This window comes from Dendrobates tinctorius, unplaced genomic scaffold (assembly GCF_039654945.1).
Source record: "Dendrobates tinctorius isolate UK_male_01 unplaced genomic scaffold, ASM3965494v1 ptg000162l, whole genome shotgun sequence".
NCBI classification, from domain to species: Eukaryota; Metazoa; Chordata; class Amphibia; order Anura; family Dendrobatidae; genus Dendrobates; species Dendrobates tinctorius.
Genome location: NW_027361829.1, coordinates 70,525,073 through 70,549,132, shown reverse-complemented (window position 1 = coordinate 70,549,132; position 24,060 = coordinate 70,525,073). Strand labels below are relative to the sequence as shown.

At 40.8% G+C, this 24,060-nt stretch overlaps 1 protein-coding gene across 3 annotated transcripts in view; it reads left to right on the top strand.

The window, feature by feature from the left end:
- Positions 1-24,060, top strand: part of ULK4 (unc-51 like kinase 4) — a 1,062,038-nt gene that overhangs the window by 539,240 nt on the left and 498,738 nt on the right. For all 3 annotated transcript variants that reach the window (XM_073550092.1, XM_073550091.1, XM_073550093.1), the window contains exons 28-31: positions 1,727-1,778; positions 1,879-2,023; positions 17,904-17,996; positions 18,995-19,043. In XM_073550092.1, the coding sequence (XP_073406193.1) occupies positions 1,727-1,778; positions 1,879-2,023; positions 17,904-17,996; positions 18,995-19,043 (339 nt within the window). The remainder of the gene's footprint in view (positions 1-1,726; positions 1,779-1,878; positions 2,024-17,903; positions 17,997-18,994; positions 19,044-24,060) is intronic.

The window sequence follows — 24,060 nt, the reverse complement described above, 5'->3', positions numbered from 1 at the left end:
AAACATTCATCAAACGGCTAGTATTGATTTTCAGTAAATTATATATGGTAAGTCCTATAACTGGTGATACTCTGTTCTAGTTCTAATTATGAATCTAATATCCTTTAATGTTTTACTTAAGTGGCTAACCTTTAATTGGACTTAGTAATAAATGTGTCTTTAATAGCAATAAGATTGATTGTGAGAACATTTCCAAGTTCTTAGTTGGCACCTGAAAAACGCTTTGGCTGCCCTTTTAAGTGACTTTTGTTTTTGCTGTCAAGCATTGCCATTTGATATATGTTACCTTCAGTGCTGTCTGGAGTGTTTAATTAAAACTTAGGTTAGTGTTTTATTCTTATTTACCGTAAGCGTATACTTTTATAAATTCCTTGCACATGCATTGCTGTGTTTTCTTCAGTTGCTTATAGAATGGGTAAAATAAATTGTTTGATTTCTGATGTTTGGTGGGTTGCATCCCCTGGATTACAGACACACTTTTGAGTGGTCAACTGGATGAGGCTAAACTTTATCCTTTCATCCTGCTGATGGGCTGAGGTCTGGTTTGTCAGACTGCCAATAATCAAGCATTTATGGCCATCACTGGTTTAGTCCATGCAAACCTATGTAGTTTGAACCTAGGCCATGATTGACACATGGCTCCATGGTTCTCCTCACGGTCCTAGCACTGGGTGTGATGCAATCCTTACAGAAAAGACCCCGACATTGTGTTGGTTTTGTTCTACCAAGTGGCACAATCTTGAGCCACCTGTTTTATTCTTCCATGGTGTATAAGATGATGCAGGAGTAGTAGATGCTGGTATTATCATGATTTTTCTCTTTTTTTTCTTAAAAGAACATTTATAACTAATGCTTCCATATTGGTTTATACACATCTGTTAATGTGCTATTTACGTTATTACAGTATATGCAGTAAAGAAAATAACAACAAACTATGATGGGGGGGAAGGGGCTACGGCCATTTTTAGGCTGCATTTCCAGGCTGCTTCTTGATATGACTTTCCAAAATTGCGGCAAAACCATTATAATATAATTACAGTTGTGGCAAATAAAAAAATGTTTTGAATCTGCAACGTGTAAATGCAGCATTGTGGAGAAAAAAAAAGTTGTATAAAATGTTTGTAGCTTTAAACTTCTGCCGCCAGTGACTAGAGAAGTGATTAGGGTTTAATAAGTGGGAAGGAGCTTCCCACGGATCAACAGATTTTCTGTAATGGGTATAAGCTAGATTTTGTTAGATTTTTTATGCTGCATGGATATGTGTCAAAGTACAAGTAAATGTAAGGATGATATGTCCTAGGAACAGCACTGTTGTAATTATCTTCCCATAAAATCAGTCTATAAATTGTGCCATTATAATCTGGGAAGAAAATCTACCATTCTACCATAATAATTTTTATAAACTTCTCAAGTTGCTAAAATTCAAATGTGTCTTGTAAATTTGCTGAAATAACTTGAGTAAATCTTAATTCCGTTTACAGTCATATGTCATTTTTGTTATCATTACTTTTCACAAGGCAAAACCTTATTGCTACCAAACAGTGGGTTTGAAAACTGAGGTTATAGAAGGACTTCAGGCTTGTGTAGTAAATCTCTCTATGGCCACAAATCCAGATGATCATTTTAATTACAGGCTTTGTCTGCAAAACCCCTTAGTTTGTGGAGAAACTGATTTCTATTTTTGCTGTGACGGTAATTCATTCCAGGCCTTTTCTTACTGTTTTAGGTTGTGGACGCTATCCTCCCACCTTTAGTCTTCCTGGTGTGCAGCCAGAATGGTAAGTTAGGCCACATCAAGTAAGCCTCTGTGCAAATTCAACATCTTGTTTCAATTACTCTGCTACATGGTAACATTCTTGGCACTTTTGTTTTTTCTAGTGGAGTGGAGGCTGTTCAGCTTGCGGCTACTTGCAGAAACCACATCACTGCTTGTAAACCATGAGGCCGTCGCTGAAGAGAGGAATGAGAGGCTTCAATCCAACGTCACTTTTCTGTCTCTGGTCAGAAAGACTTTACTTCCACAGTAAGTCCTGCGGCCGTCCTTATGGGGTTAATTTGATTCCTTATCTAGTATATAATTTCTGTTCCTCATAGGCTGACTAAATGTATATCATTTGTATGAAATACATTTCATTGTGGTTAGTACAGCACGCCCACCTAACCCAACAATCGGGCACGAAAGAAGATTATTGGCATCTAATATGCCAACCGTAAGGAGATTTGAAGTTTTACCCCAGCTAGTCTAGTTATGACAATCTTTTGCTCAGTTATAGCAGACTTTTCCCTTACACCATGTTTTTCAATCCATAATTTAAACAAAAGTATCAACACAAATTCCGGTACATTGAACTTTTCTGGATTAAAATAGCAGTGATACGGCAAAGTTAACTGGTGTTCACACGTTGTAATTTTTGCAGCGTTTTTTTTCTGCAGGAGTAACCTGCTTCCGTAGGCTACATTCCCACAATGAGCTGTTGGTGCGTTTCTGCACCTATCACATATATTAGGTCATTTGAGTTTTTCATTGCGTTTTTGTAGGCATTTTTTTAACGTACATTTGAATTGCATTTTTTTTTTCTTTTTGGTGTGTAATGATTTAAATAAAGCTGCTTTGTTTATGAGGGCTGGGGCTTTTTTTTTTTTTTTTACAAAACTTTGTTGACATTCTTAGGTGTGGATCACTTGTGTTTTTGATGCGTTTCCGCCTCGGAAATGCAATGTAAACACATATTCATTTTTTACCTGCGGATTTTCCTCATCTAATGCAAGTCTATGGGGAAAATCTGCACAGAAACCTCAGCATACCCGCAAGAGAACTTGACATGTTGTGGGTTTGAAAAACGTGCTGCCGGTCAGTTTACGCATCATAAGTAAGAAGCATGTTAGGCATGAGATTACTATACAGTATATCCCATCCACTTTGCTGGAACTTTAAGATGTGATGAAAGCTCATTGTGGGAACGTAGCCTAAGCAGTAAAAAAGCTGCTTACAAAAAGCATGGTTTATTGCATTTTGCAGCATTTTTGCTGCTTTATTTTGTGCAAAATATATGTGTCATTTACAGTAGATGTTTAATAAAGTTAATCTTATTCACCAGAAACCAAGCAAAACCACATGGTTGTGTTTTTGCAGCGTTGTTGCATTTTCTCATTGCTTTCTATGGGTGTAAAGTGCTGCAAAAATGTTGTAAGAGGTTTTCCAATTCAGTCAGGAATTTCTGAAATATCATAGCTTTTACGAGTACTGTAAAAAGCAGATTTTAAATTGCATAAGAAAATGCTGCAAAAAGGCAACGTGTGAACATAACCTTACTTATTTTGACTTGCTTTCAAGAGACTGTTGCAGGACAGAAGAAAATCCTTCCTATATTCTAAGCCCGCTTGTGATCCCCCAATGTGCTTTACCAAAAGCACAGGATACTTCTGCCAGAATCAACTCAAGCTTGCCTTGCAGATGAAGCACGGGACTCCATTATTCTTGATCATCCCCCCAAAAAAAATCTGTAATAACAAAATCTTAAAATTTAGATTCCTCAGTCGTTGATACCTTTTTAGTAGCTAACTGAAAAATGGTAACAAATAGCATCTTTAGAAACTGCACAAGTCTCTTCATCAGGCATAGTATATAACAAAAAAGAAATGTAAAAAATTACAGTATGTAAGTATCAACCCTCAACCCATGCCTCGCAATGGGAAACAAAGCAAAAAACTTTAGCTGTATTAAGAAGCATGTGATTTCAAACATTTTTCTTAGTGCCTTTGGTGGTATTTTTCATTTGTTACACAGAAATATATGGGGAAAAAACACTTTACCATACAAACCTTTAAAACGCCACAATATATTATGTATGTTTAGATCTTCCAAAATATTCCCAATAACTTTAAAGTAACACATGGTAGACTTAAGGTGTTGTCTGCTTTTAGAAAACTTTCTACTGAAAGCTAAAGTAATTATAAAAGAATAAGCTGATTAGTACTTGCCCTTCCCGGGTCCAGCACCGGCTTTATGCCATTGCCCTGGCGCCTCTTATTTTCTCTCAGTGCTGATTTCATGTTAACAGTGCTGCAGCCAAACAGTGTGTTTGGAAGCTTGTGTCCGCATTAGCAGAGCCGCTGAGCTCAGCGATTAGCTGCTGTGCTGTCGACATGACGTCACCACTGCAGACAAACAACAGAGACATGGTCAGTGGTGGAGAGCCAACGCTAGAATTAGGAAGGGTAAATAACATTTTTTTAATATAACTAATGAAGCTTATTGCTTGAAGTTTTCTGAAAGTGTACAACCCCGTAATGCATAGACTGTTCTCCGACAGCTCTGGAGAACAATTTTTTTTGCTTGAATTTAATATTTTTACACCGGTCTCAGTACAGACTTCTTCCACAGGCAAATTGCTTCAGCAATCCAGCGGGAACCTCTCCTCATTTCCTTATGGAATATATTGCATCTAATTGAATTACCAGCACAGCACACCTTAAGGGTAGCTGGAAGCCTGCTATATGCCTACACCATATTTGGAAGCAGGAACTTACAAAAAAATTATTTTGCTTGTGGACATACGTTTGTTCGTACTATATAGACAGCAGTTGGACTGACGAAGGCCAAGTGTAGGCCGAAACGTCTTTTTGTAGGACTGCACATAAATAAAAACTTCACTTAAAAAGGACAATTCAGTTGAGTGCCAAGTTACTTTATTATTATTCACTTGGGTCTGGGTAACCTACTTGTGCACCTTGTGGTAGTGCCACGCTATACTTGACATACACATTAGATTGTCAGCTGTTTCTGACAATATTCTAAAACTTGGCTGAATTTCATTTAATGTGTATAGGTACCTTAATGGGTTATTCCCACAGTGGCAATATATATATATATTTTTTTACAAAGCACATTATCTGCTTTACTATAGTTAGTGTACGGTACAAGGCCAACATGAAGTTTCTCTTTTGCACCTTTGTATTTTTTTCCATCTCCTTCTGTCACTGTGTGCATCCAACTTTATAGAACTGAATGGGTGGTTTTAGTCTTAGCTGCTAAAACTACATTTCACACTGCTTCTTCTCAGTGCTACAGACCTCACTCTCCTTTCCTATGTGCTTCCTCTTAGAGATCGATTAATCTCACCATGAGCAAATTTTATTGATCTAGATTAGAAGACCATTGATATGATTTGAATGTCGTGACTGTGAAACACTATTTGACAAAAGTTGATTACTAATTACAAACTCCACATTTCAGTGGTGGTTGATGGGGTTCTTCAGATCCAGGCCATTTTCACGCTGGCAAGTGTAGCAGAGCTTGAACATAGCTGAGCTGTGCTACAACACCTCTGTCAAGGCAATGAGGAAGCTGTGTGTGTGGAGGATGTTTTATTAGACAAGGTCATAAGTGCCTTTCTTTTTACTGAATTCTACAAGGTCATTAGGTGCAAATGCAGACGGTATCAGTGCGATCTTCAGCATAGGCAAGCTGAACTGTGCTACAATCCGGAGGTCATCTGTTTTATTAGTCATTAGTTGCATCTCAACAGCGACATCATTAGGACTACTGAAGGATAAATCCAGTGGTAACAGAGGCTAGTAGCGCTCTGCAGGGGTCATCTGCTTCATTAAGGGGGCATGATGGGTGCAAATTTAAAGATGGGTTGAATTGATTGATTGATTCTTTATTGGTTGATTTTATTGATTGAGTTCTGTATTACATTGATTCATTCGGTATGTACAAAAAATGAAACCACATTAGAATTTTCTGAATAACCCATTAAGATCTTTAAAAAGATCTTTAAGAAATGACTTTCATCATTACATTACAAAAAGAAGCAAGTATAAAGCCACTACCCCATAGTAAATATCACATGTTTATAAAGTGCACATACAGACTATATTAGTTTAATTTGTAGCGGTCTATAGGTGTCAGGTCTGTTTCAAAACTTTCTTAAGGGGGCTTTACACATAGCGATATCGCTAGCAATATCGCTAAAGCGTCAACGATTTTGTGACGCAGCAGCGATATTGCTAGCGATATCGCTATGTGTGATACTTACCTCCGACCGGCTCCCCCGCTGGATATCGCTGATCGCGCGAGATCGTCCACGTCCATTTCTCATCGGCCGCTTCCTGCTGGCACAAACGAGCGACGCGTGGACGCGAGCGGGAGGGCGTCATCATTGCCGCGTCTGAAAGGTAAGTAATGACCGCTGCTGCCTGTTTGGCAGCTCACTAGCGACCATTTAGCGATGCACCAGCGATCCTGACCGGGTCGTATCGTTATCGGGATCGCTGGTGCATCGCTAAATGTAAAGGGGGCTTAAGTAGATAGAATTTTAGGTGTCAACTAATCAACCAATGTATTTTTTTTTGTTTACATTTTTCAACTAAAATCTATGTTATAATGAAATGTCACATTGACAGAGAAAAACTCAGAAAATTAGCACATTTTAAATTGGCTGCTGGGTGTCAAATAGCTGTAGTGGTTGCTTATATTCTCTAATAATCTCATACTATTTATATATGGCCTAATACTCTTATTTAGAATTGCCTATATTAAGGTTATGTAAATAGTGCAGTCTATGTGGTTTTTCACTATAAAGCAAGTTGCACAATAGTTTGAATAACTGAGTATTGTGACAATTGTAACACAGTTAGACTGACTAACATTTATTAATTGTAGCGATGCTATATGGATGGAGCTGAGAAATGATTTTGTTTCCAGACTGCAGATGTTATAAACTTATAATTATCTAATTAGGCTGCATCACAGTTAGGGGGATTATTAAGAATAGCAATGCAAATATTAATATATGCCCACTGCACATTGCAGCTTCACATTAAATAGTAATTCATTCAGCTTGCCTGGGCAGGTACATCTCTTGACAGCTGTCACAACCTTTCCGAGTTCTTACAGAGATCATCTATTGCCTATGGTGACTTCACTTTCGGTGACCTGAATGACTTCTAGGAATGTAAAAGAGGAGCTAAATGATACTTAATAACAGTGTATAGTTTGCAACTACCGGAGAAATATGGTTAATTAAAAAGTGATATAATATTCAAGAGCTCATTTGACCTATTAATTTTCATTTCTGCCCTTCCTTAAAGGGAATATGTGGGCTGCTTTTTACGCCCAAACAACAGACATTACTATCCCGTTTTATTCTTGCACTTTTTAATTGTGTCTTTAGTAGATAAAGGAGAGGCCTAATTTTGCTGAAAGTTTTGGAAAAGTAAACTTTTCTTCTAAAACAAAGTTTTATGCCCAATCATATTTAATGAAAAATTAGCTGCTTGCAGTCAAGGAGGTGGAAACGCTCGGAGACAGGCCAAGCTGGCATTCACCTAAACCCACCAACGTGTCTTAATTGATGTTAGAGGGGACAGGGTTCATCCAATCCCTATCCCCATTCAAACCTGAATGTCGGAATTAGGCAGCAAGTTTACCCATCTCTGAGCTTCTCCGCCTTATTGAATGCAAACACTGTTCAATTCCAGGAGAGGAATGGCCAAGTAGGGCTTCCACTTTTGGGGGGAGAGGGGAAAAAACATCTGACAGTTTTCCTTTGAAAGGGTTGATATTATTAGAAAACACTTTGATTTCAGGCTTCTGTAATATGGTCTAGTAAAGATGACCTAGTGAGTACATATTGTACGTACCCATCAAATCATTCCCTGGCCTTTGGAATAGGAAAGGTGAAAGTTAAATATGAATATACCATTTATTTCCTCGGAGACTTCAGAAATGTTGAAGGTCCATTTTGTCTGTGCCCGCCTTCACTTTTTTTTATTGTAAGAAGGTTAAAAGCTTATTCAGAAAATTGGAGATTATGGAAGAGAAGCGTGTACTGAAAATCTTAATGCAGCTTTGCTGTCATCATGTGAAAGCAAACATGTCCTTTGATTATTGTGTATTATTTCCTGAAATGCTCTGGAGGTTCAGAGAAGTTATACATTAAAGATCCAGCCAGGGACCATAACCGCAGACTAGACCCATACCAATGCTTTTCCGCAGCACTAAAACTGATGAATAACAGGTCTCAGCCTTGTACATGTGTACATAGGGAAGGACCTGTCAATCACTTGTGTCAGCCAGGGTCGGCGTCAGCACCCGTCATACTCGGGCAAGTGCCGGGGCCATGGCGAGACGGGGGGGTCGCACTCGGCACCTGAACAAGTTTTTTTTTATTTATAAGTCCGGGGTCGGTCCCCCACCCTCCGCAAAACATCATACTCACCACTATCTTTTTTCATGTGAGAGCACGCGTTCCACATGTTACCTCTCATTAAGGTCATGACTATGGACTCCACTCCCATAGGCGTGGCGCCCATATTCATGACCTTAATAAGTGGTACCACGTGACCGCGTGCTCTCAGGTGAGCGGCATTGAGAATGAGCCCAGCCCCCAGGGAAGATGAGAGTAAGCCGGGGGGAATGATCCCAACCCCCAGGGGAGATGAGAGTGAGCTGAGGAGGGAATGAGCCCAATGGAGGAGATGAGCGTGTGCTGTGGGGGAAATGAGCCCTAGCCGGGGAGATGAGAGTGAGCAGGGGGGAAATGAGCCCAGCGGGAGAGATGAGAGTGAGCCGGGGGAGATGAGTGAGCGGGGGGAATGAGCCCAGCGGAGATGGGAATGAGCCCAGCAGGGGAGATGAGCCCATTATTCTCTATGGGGCATTATATATGGCCCATTCTATATGTATGGAGCATTATATAGGGCCCATTATCCAGTTTGGAGCATTATATTGGGCCCATTATCCTGTTTGGAGCATTATATGGGGCCCATTATCCTGTTTGGAGCATTATATAGGGCACATTATCCTGTTTGGAGCATTATATGGAGCCCATTATCCTGTTTAGAGCATTATATGAGGCCCATTATCCTGTTTGAAGCATTATATGGGGCCCATTATCCTGTTTGGAGCATTATTTGGGGCCCATTATCCTGTATGGAGTATTATATGGGGCCCATTAAAAAATGTCTGGACCTGGTTGGCCTTTATCTGCGCTCGCCTTTTCTGGCTCCATGGGAGTGATTCAGAAGCGCTTCAGATACAGTTTGAATTCAACATGGTCTTGCTTTTAATACATTTAGGAGGCTGCAATGGCACAGCGAATATAAAAAACGTAGAGTAGGACTGCCCCATATGAGAATGCCTTGGTGTGGCAGGGTTGTCTCAAATTATTGATCAGTTTTTTACTAAATGTCTCATTTTGAAATACAGTTAGAAATTAATATGTGCATATGCACTTTATGTATTGCATTCTGACCACAAGCAGGGCTGGCTTCTCTTTTTTTATATGGGGCCCATTATCCTGTTTGGAACATTATATGGGGCCCATTATCCAGTATGGAGCATTATATGGGGCCCATTATCCTGTTTGGTGCATTATGTGGGGCCCATTATCCTGGTTGGAGCATTATATGGGGCCTATTTTCCTGTTTGGAGCATTATATGGGCCCATTATCCTGTATGGAGCATTATATGGGGCCCTTTATCTTGTATGGAGCATTATATGGGGCCCATTATCCTGTATGGAGCATTATATGAGGCTCATTGTCCTGTTTGGAGCATTATATGGGGCCCATTATCCTGTTTGGAGCATTATATGGGGCCCATTATCCTGTTTGGAGCATTATATGGGGCCCATTTTCCTGTATGGAGCATTATATGGGGCCCATTATCCAGTATGTAGCATTATATGGGGCCCATTATCCTGTTTGGAGCATTACATGGTGTCCATTATTCTGTATGGAGCATTATATGGGGCCAATTCTGTATGGCGCAATGTATGGGGCCTATTCTGTATGGCGCATTATATGGGGCCCATTCTGTTGAAGTATTATATGCTGTATGGAGCATTAGATGGGACCCATTATTCTGTATGGCTCTTTATATGGGGGCTCATTATTCTGTATGGATCATTATATTGGACCCATTATTCTGTAGGAATCATTATATTGGGCTCATTATTCTGTATGGATCATTATACTGGGCCCGTTATTCTGTATGAAGCATTATATTGGGTCCATTATTCTGTATGGAGCATTATATGGTTTCCATTATTCTGTATGGAGCATTATATGTGGCCCATTTTCTGTATGGAGTTCTGTATGTAGCATTGTATGGGGCCCATTATTCTGTATAGAGCATTATATGATGCCCATTATTATGTAAGGCGCATTATATGAGGACCCTTTTTCTGTATAAAGCAATATATGGGGTCCATTATTCTGTATGAAGCAATATATGGGGCTCAATATACTGTATGAAGCAATATATGGGGCTCATTATATTGTATGGAGCAATATATGGGGCTCATTATTCTGTATGAAACAATATTTGGGGCTCATTATTCTGTATGGAGCATTATATGAGGCTCATTATTCTGTATGAAGCAATATTTGGGGCCCATTATATTGTTTGGAGCATTATATGTGGCCCATTTTCTGTATGGAGTTCTGTATGTAGCATTGTATGGGGCCCATTATTCTGTATAGAGCATTATATGATGCCCATTATTATGTAAGGCACATTATATGAGGACCCTTTTCTGTATAAAGCAATATATGGGGCCCATTATTCTGTATGAAGCAATATATGGGGCTCAATATACTGTATGAAGCAATATATGGGGCTCATTATATTGTATGGAGCAATATATGAGGCTCATTATTCTGTATGAAACAATATTTGGGGCTCATTATTCTGTATGGAGCATTATATGAGGCTCATTATTCTGTATGAAGCAATATTTGGGGCCCATTATATTGTATGGAGCATTATATGAGGCCCATTATTCTGTATGAAGCAATATTTGGGCTCATTATTCTGTATGGAGCATTATATGAGGCTCATTATTCAGTATGAAGCAATATATGGGGCCCAATAAACTGTATGGAAGACTATGTGATGCCCAGAATACTGTATGGAGTTCTATACTGTCCGGTTTTAAATGAAAACTTTTGAATCCTCACTAGGGCACGCACTGTGCTCTGTGAGGATTTGCTGGTTTCTGAGCTATTGTAGAATTTACAATAGAGATCACTCATGTAATGTAAGAAGTAAGTGATATCTTTGGCAGTGTACTATACCTATATTTCTTTGCCGTATCTGTGCATCATGAATTGTGGTACGTGTTAAATGGGCCCACTGAGACACTTTCGCCCGGGGCCCACAAAAACCTGGAGCCGGCCCTGGTGTCAGCACTAGGAATAGCTAGCTGGAGGGGCACTGGAATAGTCTTGTTTCTGGCTATGGTCCCTGGCCGAATCTTTCAACTCTGAAGTGTCGTAGCACTTCAGAGAAAAATGTACCTGAATTCAATCGTGCTGCCACTTTTTGGCCAGCATGAATTGCATGACAGGTTATCTTAAAGGGTTTTTATTGCATTTTTTCTAGATCTGGCTGATGGAAGAGATCCTTATAAAATAAGATATTACATACAACTCCAAACCCACTTTGCTTCACAGCTATTGCCTCATTGGTCTCCACCAGGACCGGAAGTAATGACATCATGTTGATCAGTCACCCAATCCTTCAGACAGGCAATCCTTCTAATCCTGATGGAGACCACTGAAGTATTGGGACTTCAGGATGGTGACAGATTCTCTGTACGTTTGCATGACCACTAGCAAGGTATTAGGGAACTGACAAATAGAAAATGGAAGTGAGTGGGTGAATGTGGTGCTTAAGGCACAAAAAAGATGACCTGATTTTAATTTTTATTGTTGGCACTTCCCTCCTTTATGTACCTGTTTTCTTTGACAGAATTTTTCTTACTAATAATACTTTTTGGATTCCATTCTGCAGGTTAGACGATTCAGTGATACAGTGGGGCAAAAAAGTATTTAGTCAGTCAGCAATAGTGCAAGTTCCACCACTTAAAAAGATGAGAGGCGTCTGTAATTTACATCATCGGTAGACCTCAACTATGGGAGGCAAACTGAGAAAAAAAAATCCAGAAAATCACATTGTCTGTTTTTGTTTCATTTTATTTGCATATTATGGTGGAAAATAAGTATTTGGTCAGAAACAAAATTTCATCTCAATACTTTGTGATATATCCTTTGTTGGCAATGACAGAGGTCAAACGTTTTCTGTAAGTCTTCACAAGGTTGCCACACACTGTTGTTGGTATGTTGGCCCATTCCTCCATGCAGATCTCCTCTAGAGCAGTGATGTTTTTGGCTTTTCGCTTGGCAACACGGACTTTCAACTCCCTCCAAAGGTTTTCTATAGGGTTGAGATCTGGAGACTGGCTAGGCCACTCCAGGACCTTGAAATGCTTCTTACGAAGCCACTCCTTCGTTGCCCTGGCGGCGTGCTTTGGATCATTGTCATGTTGAAAGACCCAGCCACGTTTCATATTCAATGCCCTTGCTGATGGAAGGAGGTTTGCACTCAAAATCTCACGATACATGGCCCCATTCATTCTTTCATGTACCCGGATCAGTTGTCCTGGCCCCTTTGCAGAGAAACAGCCCCAAAGCATGATGTTTCCACCACCATGCTTTACAGTAGGTATGGTGTTTGATGGATGCAACTCAGTATTCTTTTTCCTCCAAACACGACAAGTTGTGTTTCTACCAAACAGTTCCAGTTTGGTTTCATCAGACCATAGGACATTCTCCCAAAACTCCCCTGGATCATCTAAATGCTCTCTAGCAAACTTCAGACGGGCCCGGACATGTACAGGCTTAAGCAGTGGGACACGTCTTGCACTGCAGGATCTGAGTCCATGGTGGCGTAGTGTGTTACTTATGGTAGGCCTTGTTACATTGGTCCCAGCTCTCTGCAGTTCATTCACTAGGTCCCCCCGCGTGGTTCTGGGATTTTTGCTCACCGTTCTTGTGATCATTCTGACCCCACGGGGTGGGATTTTGCGTGGAGCACCAGATCGAGGGAGATTATCAGTGGTCTTGTATGTCTTCCATTTTCTAATTATTGCTCCCACAGTTGATTTCTTCACGCCAAGCTGGTTGGCTATTGCAGATTCAGTCTTCCCAGCCTGGTGCAGGGCTACAATTTTGTTTCTGGTGTCCTTTGACAGCTCTTTGGTCTTCACCATGGTGGAGTTTGGAGTCAGACTGTTTGAGGGTGTGCACAGGTGTCTTTTTATACTGATAACAAGTTTAAACAGGTGCCATTACTACAGGTAATGAGTGGAGGAAAGAGGAGACTCTTAAAGAAGAAGTTACAGGTCTGTGAGAGCCAGAAATCTTGATTGCTTGTTTCTGACCAAATACTTATTTTCCACCATAATATGCAAATAAAATGAAACAAAAACAGACAATGTGATTTTCTGGATTTTTTTTTCTCAGTTTGTCTCCCATAGTTGAGGTCTACCTATGATGTAAATTACAGACGCCTCTCATCTTTTTAAGTGGTGGAACTTGCACTATTGCTGACTGACTAAATACTTTTTTGCCCCACTGTAAACAGTTGTGTTCAAAAGTTTACATACCCCAGCAGAATTTTTGCTGTCTTGACCTTTTTTCAGAGAATATGAATGAAAACACCAAAACTTTTTCTCCTTTAGTAGCCAGTCAAACCCATCTGTGTCAACTTCTGTGCATGTTATCAGGCCAAAATCACCAGGGTATGTGATATTTTGATCAGAGTCATTTGGATGTTTTGGGTTGTCAAAAAGAGAAAACACAGCAATTTGACAATAAATGCCTTCACCCAACCACTCAGCATGAGTGGAGAAAAAGTTTTGGTATTAGCATTCATATTCTCTTAAAAAAAAGCCAAGAAAGCAAAAATTCTGCCGGGGTATGTACATTTTTGAGCACAATTGTACGATGATATTATTTCTTTTAATGTCTTAGCTGCCTTTCTATTCACAGCTACATGTAACTTTTCTTTCTATGAGTTATTGGATCAGAAATATCCCTTCGAGAGGCGCTAACACAGCCTTTTGTTCTTTGTTTCAGCATTTTTAACTTCATGTAAAATATTTACTAATCTCCATATTATGGGTGCGCAGTTTTAATAAATTGTACTTTATTCTGAAAGCTATAGAAATTGCTTTTGCTTTGAATTACTGTAGCCCGCTGCTTGTTTACTCATGCATAACACAATCCATATATTTATTCTTTTCATAGATATCTGCAGTGTGCACAGAACTTTGTGTTTAAGTACAATGGTTTATTTTTTATGTCATATAACCACATTTTTCAGTCTCTGACCTTGTTGAAATAGCAACAAAATTACAATAAGATAATTAACAAAGGAGACGAGAAGCAACGTGGAAAGCCTTGGCAAATCAGTTTGAAAATGAAAAATTGAATTATAACATTTTATATTACTTTTAGTAGATTTTATTGTTCATTTTCTGCATTAAAGCCAAGCACAGAGTCTTGCAGAAAGAACTTTATGTATGCCAGTGCTGTGGAGAAATTCTCTATATGCCATTATAATGTGTAGTCAGTCAGTCATAGATATTTAATCACATTATCATTTAATAATGAAGGCAAAGGTTCCTTGGTGGCTAAAAATGTTACTGCCATTTTGATTACCTGTTCTAACCTAAAACTTTTATACCTGCAAACTTACGCAACAGCATTACTCTTCCTTTCATTCAAAATCTTTTGGATGCAAGCACCCCAATTATAGTGTTAAGTCTAATTTCTTGTCCACCATAATAACACATTTCTTTGGAAATATTGGTACTTCCTGTTGTGACATGTTAAATGTAGAAAAGGATATATTTTACTATTTTAGAAGTCCCTGATATTGGCAATTCATTGTAATTTTTCAATGTACTCTGCTCAAAAAACATAAAGGGAGCACTTAAACAGTACAATGCGACTCCCAGTCAATCACACTACTGTGAAATCAACCAGTTATGAAGCAACATCGGTTGTGAATCAATTTCTCCCGCTGTTGTGAAAATGGAACAGACATCAGGTATAAATGATAGTAAATTAGCAAGGCCACCCCTATATAGGAGTGGTTCTTCAGGGGGTGACCACACACCGTTTCTCTGTTCTCATCCTTTTTGGTTGTTGTTTTGGTCACTTTTGCATTTTGCCATTGCTCTCACCCCTAGAGGTATTGTACAGTAGCATGAGGCAGTGTCTACAATGCACAGAAGTTGCTTAGGTAGTGAAGCTCATCCAGGATGGCAAATTAAGGTGAGCTGTGGTAAGAAGGGTAGCTGTCACAACTGCAGCCGCAGACGCGGCCCCGCAGGCGCCTCCTCGCCGATGGCGAGGGGCGGGCATCCCCCGGGGATGCAGTATGGACCCTCTATACCACAGAGGGGGACCCGGGCCTACCCAAACTAGGGAAGGGCAGCGACCGGGATACTGTGGCAGCTGAGCATGTGGACAAGGACACGTAGGACTTGATGACACCGCACAACTTCAGGTATCAATAAAGTTTACTTAAAGTAAAGTCACAGTACATAGACAAAACCAGGACACACGAGGTCATCAGGATCACCCACAGGACAACACAAGGTCATCAGGACACATGAGGTCATCAGGACACACGAGGTCATCAGGACATCAGACGGGGGTCGTTTGGTTCCAGACATCCAACACGAAATACAGGTACCATTGCAGTCATCCAGCTCCAGGCAGCGGTCATCAGGTTCCAGACAGTGGTCGTCAGGCTCCAGGCATCGGACCTAGGAAGGAACTCACGCGTGATGGTACTAACACCGCAGGATTGCTGGGCCTGCATGGAGCTAGCACCGCATGGTAGTCAGAGCACAGCATAATAGATGCTCAGCAGGAACACCGGTTGCAAGAGTCTGAGTCACTGGGTGCGGGGCTCCAAACACAGAGGGATTCCATGAACATAACACAGCAGACAGTTCAGTCATAGTCAGATAAGGGATAGGTACAGGATCAAGGATTCAAGCCTGGATACACCGCCGCCAGGCCAGGGCGAATTTAGACGGGGTCAGGTACATGACAGGTACAGGATCAGGGATTCAGGCCCGGATATACCGCCTCCGGGGCAGGGTGAGGGAACAGGACAAAGCAGGAATCAAGGCAGGGAATTTGATACCAAAACAGAGACAGACGAGGTCCAGGGACACAGACACGACACACACATGGCAAGGTTCAGGAGCTTTGTGAGTAGCTCTGGCCCCGCCCATAGGGCAGGGTCAGTTTATAAAGGAGTTGCCTCTCAGCAATTGGCTGGGGACAGCATTTCAAGTACACACACTAACCCTGATAAAAGCAGGGGAGGTGTGGCCGTTCACACCCTAAGCACACACAGAAACCATTGCAGCACAATCAGTGCAGGAACAGCAGCTTAGAGCACCTGGCATTGGCTGCCAGCCAAGACACACGTGGAAAGTCATGCACCAGCGCAAATGACCTCGCAACCCACGGACAGCTTCCACAGTGGCAACCAGGGACCGCACATGGGGATGGTCAAGCAGCAGAGCAAAGACCTAACAACACATGTGCAGCTATGCAGCAGAGCAGGGAACTGAACAGGCTCCATACAGGTAATAGCCAGCAGTATCCCAGCTCAATTAGGGTGAAAGGAGTAAGGGGTTAAAGCAAACACATGCATTGTCACGCCGACAAGCAAATACAGACAGAACGGCGTGACAGTAGCTGTGCAGGGCGATTTTAAATTTACCAGGGAACACACAGATTGGGAGATTCAACATTGGCGTCTCTTCACGGATGAGAGATGGTTCACACAGCACATGTGACAGACGTGACAGAGTTTGTAGATGCCTTGAAGAAAGTTCTGCCTGCAACATCCTCCAGCATGACTGATTTGGCAGTGGGTCAGTAATGGTGTTGGGAGGCATTTCTCATCAGGTCCATGCCCAGTTGTAGGGAGCGCACACATACTACTGAGTATCATTTCCTTGTATTGAGGCATTTTCACTGTAGTTGGATCAGCCTGTAATTTGATTTTCCACTTTGATTTTGAGTATCATTCCAAATCCAGACCACCATGGGATATTAATTTTGATTTACATTGATCATTTTTATTTTTTATTCTTCTCAACGTATTCCAGTGTGTAATGAATAAAGATTTGCAACTGGAATAGTTCATTCAGTGATATATAGGATGTGATATTTTAGTGTTCCTTTTTTTAAGCAGTGTATGCAAAACCCACATCACAAGTGTGAACAATCACAACAGTTACAGTGTATCACCTATCCTTTTGATGAAGTGTCTGATCGGAGGGGGTCACATCATTGTGACCACTTTTGAACATGAGAAATAAGAAAGGAGGTGCTATATCCCAAGTTTAAAAGCCATGGTGGCCACTCAGAGTAAGGCTGTGTGCACACGCTGCGGATTAGGTGCGGATTCATCCGCGCGGATTTTGTAAAATCCGCAGGTGAAACCGCAGGTCAAAATACATGTCAATTCTTTCTGCGGACTAAAAACCGCAGATAATCCGCGCGGAAAATTCCGCACCGTCTGCACTGCGGTTTTTGATTCCCATAGGGAATCATTGTACTGTACACCACAGCAAAAACTGCTGCGGGTCCGCAGCGGCCAAAACCGCTGCGGAACCGCAGCAAAATCCGCAGCGTGTGCACACAGCCTAACTGCCAATTTATTAATTGCATAAGGGAATGACAAAGATAGCTGAGCGCTTTACAACTCCAGTGTATAAAAGCCATTTACAGGGTGTTGAAGGATCCAAGCCTCTGCTGTACCTATCCTGTGTCTAATAGATGGATACTAAATATCTGGAAGTTAGTTTGCAACTAGTCTCTGCTCTGAAGTTTTCTTCTGTTCGTGTCTTTTCATGAGCATTCTAAAAGGTATGCAAAACTGGGCTCATTACAAACCACATGCAGTTTCTCATCCGCTATATGTAGAAATCATAACCTTAGTAGTGACCAGTTTTATTTTTCACAAATTTAAAACATTTTAAAGGGACAGTGGCTGATTATTTCCATTCTTGTAGGTACGACAGAATTATATTGGAACCTGACCCTGTGCCAGTGTATGCATTAAAATTTTTGGTGGCTTTGACTGAGTATAGTCCACTTTTAATCAGGTAAGCATGCATTTAGATAAGATAATTTTTTTTTCACAATAGTATTGGTTTCCACCTTGTTTTTTTGCAAGCCACACAGTACAGATACACTACAAAATCACAGTGAATGGGAACTTTTGGAATAGCTGATATGTTTTGATCATCCCATTCATTGTTACGTAAGGGGTTTTAACATTTGGCCAACTCTCATAATTTTCTTCACTTATGTATATGACTGTAGTTTTAGTAGGGTACATTGGTAAAGTACTCCCAGTACTGTTACCTTCTGTAGTTTGATAAAGAAAGATAATGTCTATTCCTGAGTGGTGACAGGAGGAACAGTGTGTATGTATCATTTGCTCACCCAGTGCAGCATAGAAAATGCTAGAGGACCAATGGAGAGATCGAAACACATGCAAGCACAACACTGAGCAGATGCACACAAGATCCAATTAGATTCCAGAACTCACTTTTCTGTGACCCTGCACCATCTACCTCAGGGTTTCCCAACTCCAGTCCTCAAGGCACACCAACAGATCATGTTTTCAGGATTTCCTTAGTATTGCTCAGGTGATAATTGCTTCACCTGTGCAATACAAAGGAAATCCTGAAAACATGATCTGTTGGTGTGCCTTGAGAACTGGAGTTGGGAAACCCTGATCTACCTCACTAATTTGTTGCTTTTGTGGCTTTTTTTGAAAATCTGCAGTTACTGTACTTTACAAAAAAGTTTTTTTTCATTTACAATCAGATTTATGTTGCTATGTTTGTACTATACTGTAAAAGCAAAGCAAAAAATCCATAATGAACTTTAGTAAATTAAACTTTGTTTCTCTTGTAATGAAAATGCATTGACCTGCAGAAGTCCTAGATGCAAAATATAAATGTTCTGCTCTGTGATTAATTGTTTTGGTAGATTTTCCCTCATGGAGTGTGAATAGAAATTGCCTGATCTTGGCTGAACTGAGAAAATGTGCTTATAGTAATTTCTTTTTTTGTTGTTGTTTCATTTCTGAAAGGGATATTGAAGAGTGCAACCTTGTTCCTGTTTTTTTCAAAGTAATTTTGGTAAGAATATGTTTAATTTTTTGGATTCAGACTGTAAATGAGTTTCTTATACACAGGGAGTAGGCCCTGTGTTATCGCAGAGGTTTAGATTTGGGTGTTATATAACACCTTGTATAGAGCACAATATGCATAGTACCATAGGTTTAAAGTCTGTCAGAGGAATTCAGCTCTAAAAGGATACCTTAGACATAGTTGGCTCTAGCCACTTCATCTGGCAGAACCCAAAAGAATCTCAGCCCTGACCTTTTTAGGAATGTTAACATTCAACAATGTGCACCTTGGGTTGTGTTTACAGAGTGGCTTCTGGTTGAAGGGACAATCCTGAGACTAAGATGCTGTAAAACATAGCCGGTTCAGGAGGACAAAACAGGAACAGAATCATAAGACAAAACTGTAGTAAGTGGAATATCAGATGTTATGTATCAGAAGATCAGATGGTCTGACAAAAGCAAAGACAAGACTGACCAAGGGGCCGAGGATGCTTGTGGGTTCTTGCTCTGCATGCTGGGATTCCACAATCCAGAGGTTCGGGCAAAAAAAAAGTTGTCTCCTTTTGGGAGGCATTTTAGATAATTATGAGCATTTTTGACAATAACTTTTATTTAGGAAAGTAACACATCTGGAACTGTCCACTCTTTTATTAAATGAAGAGGCAAATTGGTGATGGGCACTCTTTAAGCCAAAAGTGACCAGTTTGCTAAGAATTTAAAATATTGCATCTTTTCTATTGAAACAATTGTTTATTTGTGCTGAATTCAACTATAACACCAACAGGTCAAACTCACATACATGGTATATGAAATATACATCTACCATATAATTATTATGGATTTAAGCTGCCTATCACCAGCAACACATAGACCATACTAAGAAAACGGTGAACACAAGGCCAAAATTAGCATATAAAAAATACAGAATTTTATTTAAGATAATTAGTTAAATCCGATCGACAGGTAAATAGGGGAAGGGCATGGAAAAACACACAAAATGGTGGTACACAAGCACATACAAAGAGACGCGCTCATCCAGATAATATATACTAACAATTTATCAAAATAGTATCACAAACATGATTTAAATTCGTTTGGAAAAAACCACCCATAGTATATATCGTCTAACAGGAAAAACATGGATGCACAATCAGCTGGGGTATATACCACAATCAATCCCCCTTGCAACATCCATAAAGATCCCACCCTGCCAACTGCTCACGGCCTCCCATGATCCACGAACATAGTCACAATAATGCCAAATTGCATAAGGAGTAAATTACCAAGCTATTAGCAGCAGCAGCAGGAGAGGGGTCACAATCAGGATGAGCGCGTCAGCCCCGATGCGCGTTTCGGTCCTCCTTCAGGGGGCATGGCTACATTGATGACCGCCTGCCTCTTTATACCGCCTGGTCATAGCGCGTTTGACCGCGCGACCGGAAGTAGCGGTCCCGGCCCGGAAGTGTCGTGCACCGTTGTCAAGACACCAACGACGCCGGTCAGCATCATGCCGGGGGAGGAGCCATAAAGGCTCCACCACCGCATGGAGACGCCGAAAGCTGGCGGGCGTAGGAGGGTCAAGACAAGCGGGCGCGTACAAGCCGGGAGAGCTAGTCACATAAGAGGGTCAATACATACATAGAAATATAATTTAAAATTACCACCATAGTGACTTATATGTGAAATGGATTGAAGACATCATCCATGAGCAAATATATACCAAGACAGTGGTACAACAATTATACACATATGAACCTATATAGAAAATTGGAGTATAACGCCCAAAGCATCAATACAAAAAAAGGTCAAATTTTTAGTATCAAAATAATTTGCTCTTTATTAATCCAGGTGCAAAAAAAGTACATATTAAAAGTACAATCATGTGGTCATATATCAGGGATGACACAGAAAAAGGGGGAATAGGATCGTTGCACATACATAATGAAATTGTAATGGTACAAAATAAAGTCCAAAAACCCCCCAGATCAGTACAGAAATTCAACACAATATATCCTCAGCAATTCATTGTTTTGGCCAAAGTAAACTAACGGCTAAGGGAATTTATATGGAACCTTCCATTAAAGTGCTATATGCAGGAAGGTGTGGGGGAAAGATGAAAGGATGACTGTGCTTACCCATGTGGAAAAGTACATGTGCAGCGTGTCCAATCCCCAGAGCCCCTACGCACGTTTCACGCTGGGCTTCGTGACACAAGCCCCCCCCGACGAAGCCCAGCGCAAAAAGTGCGTAGGGGCTCTGAGGATTGGACACGCTGCACATGTACTTTTCCACATGGGTAAGCATGGTCATCCTTTCATCTTTCCCCCACACCTTCCTGCATATAGCACTTTAATGGAAAGTTCCATATAAATTCCCTTAGCAGTTAGTTTACTTTGGCCAAAACAATGAATTGCTGAGGATATATTGTGTTGAATTTCTGTACTGATCTGGGGGTTTTTTGGACTTTATTTTGTACCATTGCAATTTCATTATGTATGTGCAATGATCCTATTCCCCCTTTTTCTGTGTCATCCCTAGGATGTATTAACAGAAGCATACAGTCTAGATCACGTGAAGTCATTATTTCCCTCTACTCCTCTTTGGTCAGACCTCATCTGGAATATTGTGTCCAGTTTTTGGCACCACATTTTAAAAAAGACATCAACAAACTGGAGCAAGTTCAGAAAAGAGCGACCAGAATGGTGACCGGTCTGCAAACCCTGTCTTATGAGGAAAGGTTGCAGGATTTGGGAATGTTTAGTTTGCAAAAGAGAAGACTGAGAGGAGACTTAATAGCTGTCTACAAATATCTAAAGGGCTGTCACATTGTAGAAGGATCAACTTTATTCTCATTTGCACCAGGAAAGACTAGAAGCAATGGGATGAAACTGAATGGGAGGAGACACAGATTAGATATTAGAAAAAACTTTTTGACAGTTAGAGTGATCAATGAGTGGAACAAGCTGCCACAAGAAGTGGTGAGTTCTCCTTCAATGGAAGTCTTCAAACAGAGGCTGGACAGACATCTGACTGGGATGATTTAGCGAATCCTGCTTTGAGCAGGGGGTTGGACCAGATGGCCCAGGAGGTCCCTTCCAACTCTACGATTCTATGATTCTATGATTCTATTGTGTTGAATTTCTGTACTGATCTGGGGTTTTTTTGGACTTTATTTTGTACCATTTCAATTTCATTATGTGTGTGCAACGATCCTATTCCCCCTTTTTCTGTGTCATCCCTGATATCTGACCACATGATTGTCCTTTTAATATGTACTTTTTTTGCACCTGGATTAATAAAGAGCAAATTATTTTGATACTAAAAATTTGACCTTTTTTTGTATTGATGCTTTGGGCGTTATACTCCAATTTTCTATATAGGTTCATATACTGTTTCAAGGGAGTTGTCCTTTTGTTATGTCCTTATGAACAATCTTTTTTCAGTAAGGAAAAAGCACTATGTTCATTATTGCGTTGGATTGTGTTAAACTAATTATACACATATACACTCACTGGCCACTTTATTAGGTACACCATGCTAGTAACGGGTTGGACCCCCTTTTGCCTTCAGAACTGCCTCAATTCTTCGTGGCAGAGATTCAACAAGGTGCTGGAAGCATTCCTCAGAGATTTTGGACCATATTGACATGATGGCATCACACAGTTGGCGCAGATTTGTCGGCTGCACATCCCTGATGCGAATCTCCCGTTCCACCACATCCCAAAGATGCTCTATTGGATTGAGATCTGGTGACTGAGGAGGCCATTTGAATACAGTGAACTCATTGTCATGTTCAAGAAACCAATCTGAGATGATTCGAGCTTTATGACATGGCGCATTATCCTGCTGAAAGTAGCCATCAGATGCCTGTTCTTAGCTGAGAGGAGTAGTACCCAGTGTGGTCTTCTGCTGCTGTAGCCCATCTGCCTCAAAGTTCGACGCACTGTGCGTTCAGAGATGCTCTTCTGCCTACCTTGGTTGTAACGGGTGGCAATTTGAGTCACTGTTGCCTTTCTATCAGCTCGAACCAGTATGCCCATTCTCCTCTGACCTCTGGCATCAACAAGGCATTTCCGGCCACAGAACTGCCGCTCACTGGATTTTTTTTCTTTTTCGGACCATTCTCTGTAAACCCTAGAGATGGTTGTGCGTGAAAATCCCAGTAGATCAGCAGTTTCTGAAATACTCAGACCAGCCCTTCTGGCACCAACAATCATGCCACGTTCAAAGGCACTCAAATCACCTTTCTTCCCCATACTGATGCTCGGTTTGAACTGCAGGAGATTGTCTTGACCATGTCTACATGCCTAAATGCACTGAGTTGCCGCCATGTGATTGGCTGATTAGAAATTAAGTCTTAACACACAGTTGGACAGGTGTACCTAATAAAGTGGCCAGTGAGTGTACATATGAGAATTGGGAGAAGAACATAATCATACACACACATATATACCAAAAAGACATAATATAAATTATTCAATAACAAATGAATCTGTATATGTGTATCTGTCGTTTCTTCTTCCCACTTTCATCGATAGACATAGAACTTGGTTCATCATATGCTGTCAAAGAAGCCGCTAGTCAGGTATACATCCACTTCACATAGGCCATCATCATGACGAATAGTTACTAAAACATAAAATCAAAATTAAAATGTGGACAACACACAATGTGAGTGTTCTCACTGAAACAGGACGGTGTAATCATAGGAATGGGGCATAACTGATGTGTTCGTTTAGTCCAGATGGATGGACAGTACCAAGTGTCCAAATCCATCTGGACTCTAATTGGGCTAACCTTTTAGATGTGTCCCCTCCACTGATGCCAACATTCAACATATCGATGCCTCTCACCCCGAGAAGGCCACCATTGCAGCCATGGAACGTCCTAAAATGACGAGGAATGGTTTTTAGCGATGAAGGATCCTCCGCGGACAATGCTGCCTCAATCTCCAATACGTGCTCACGTACACGTTTTTTAAGTTGCCTAGTGGTCATGCCCACGTATATCAAATTACATGGGCATAC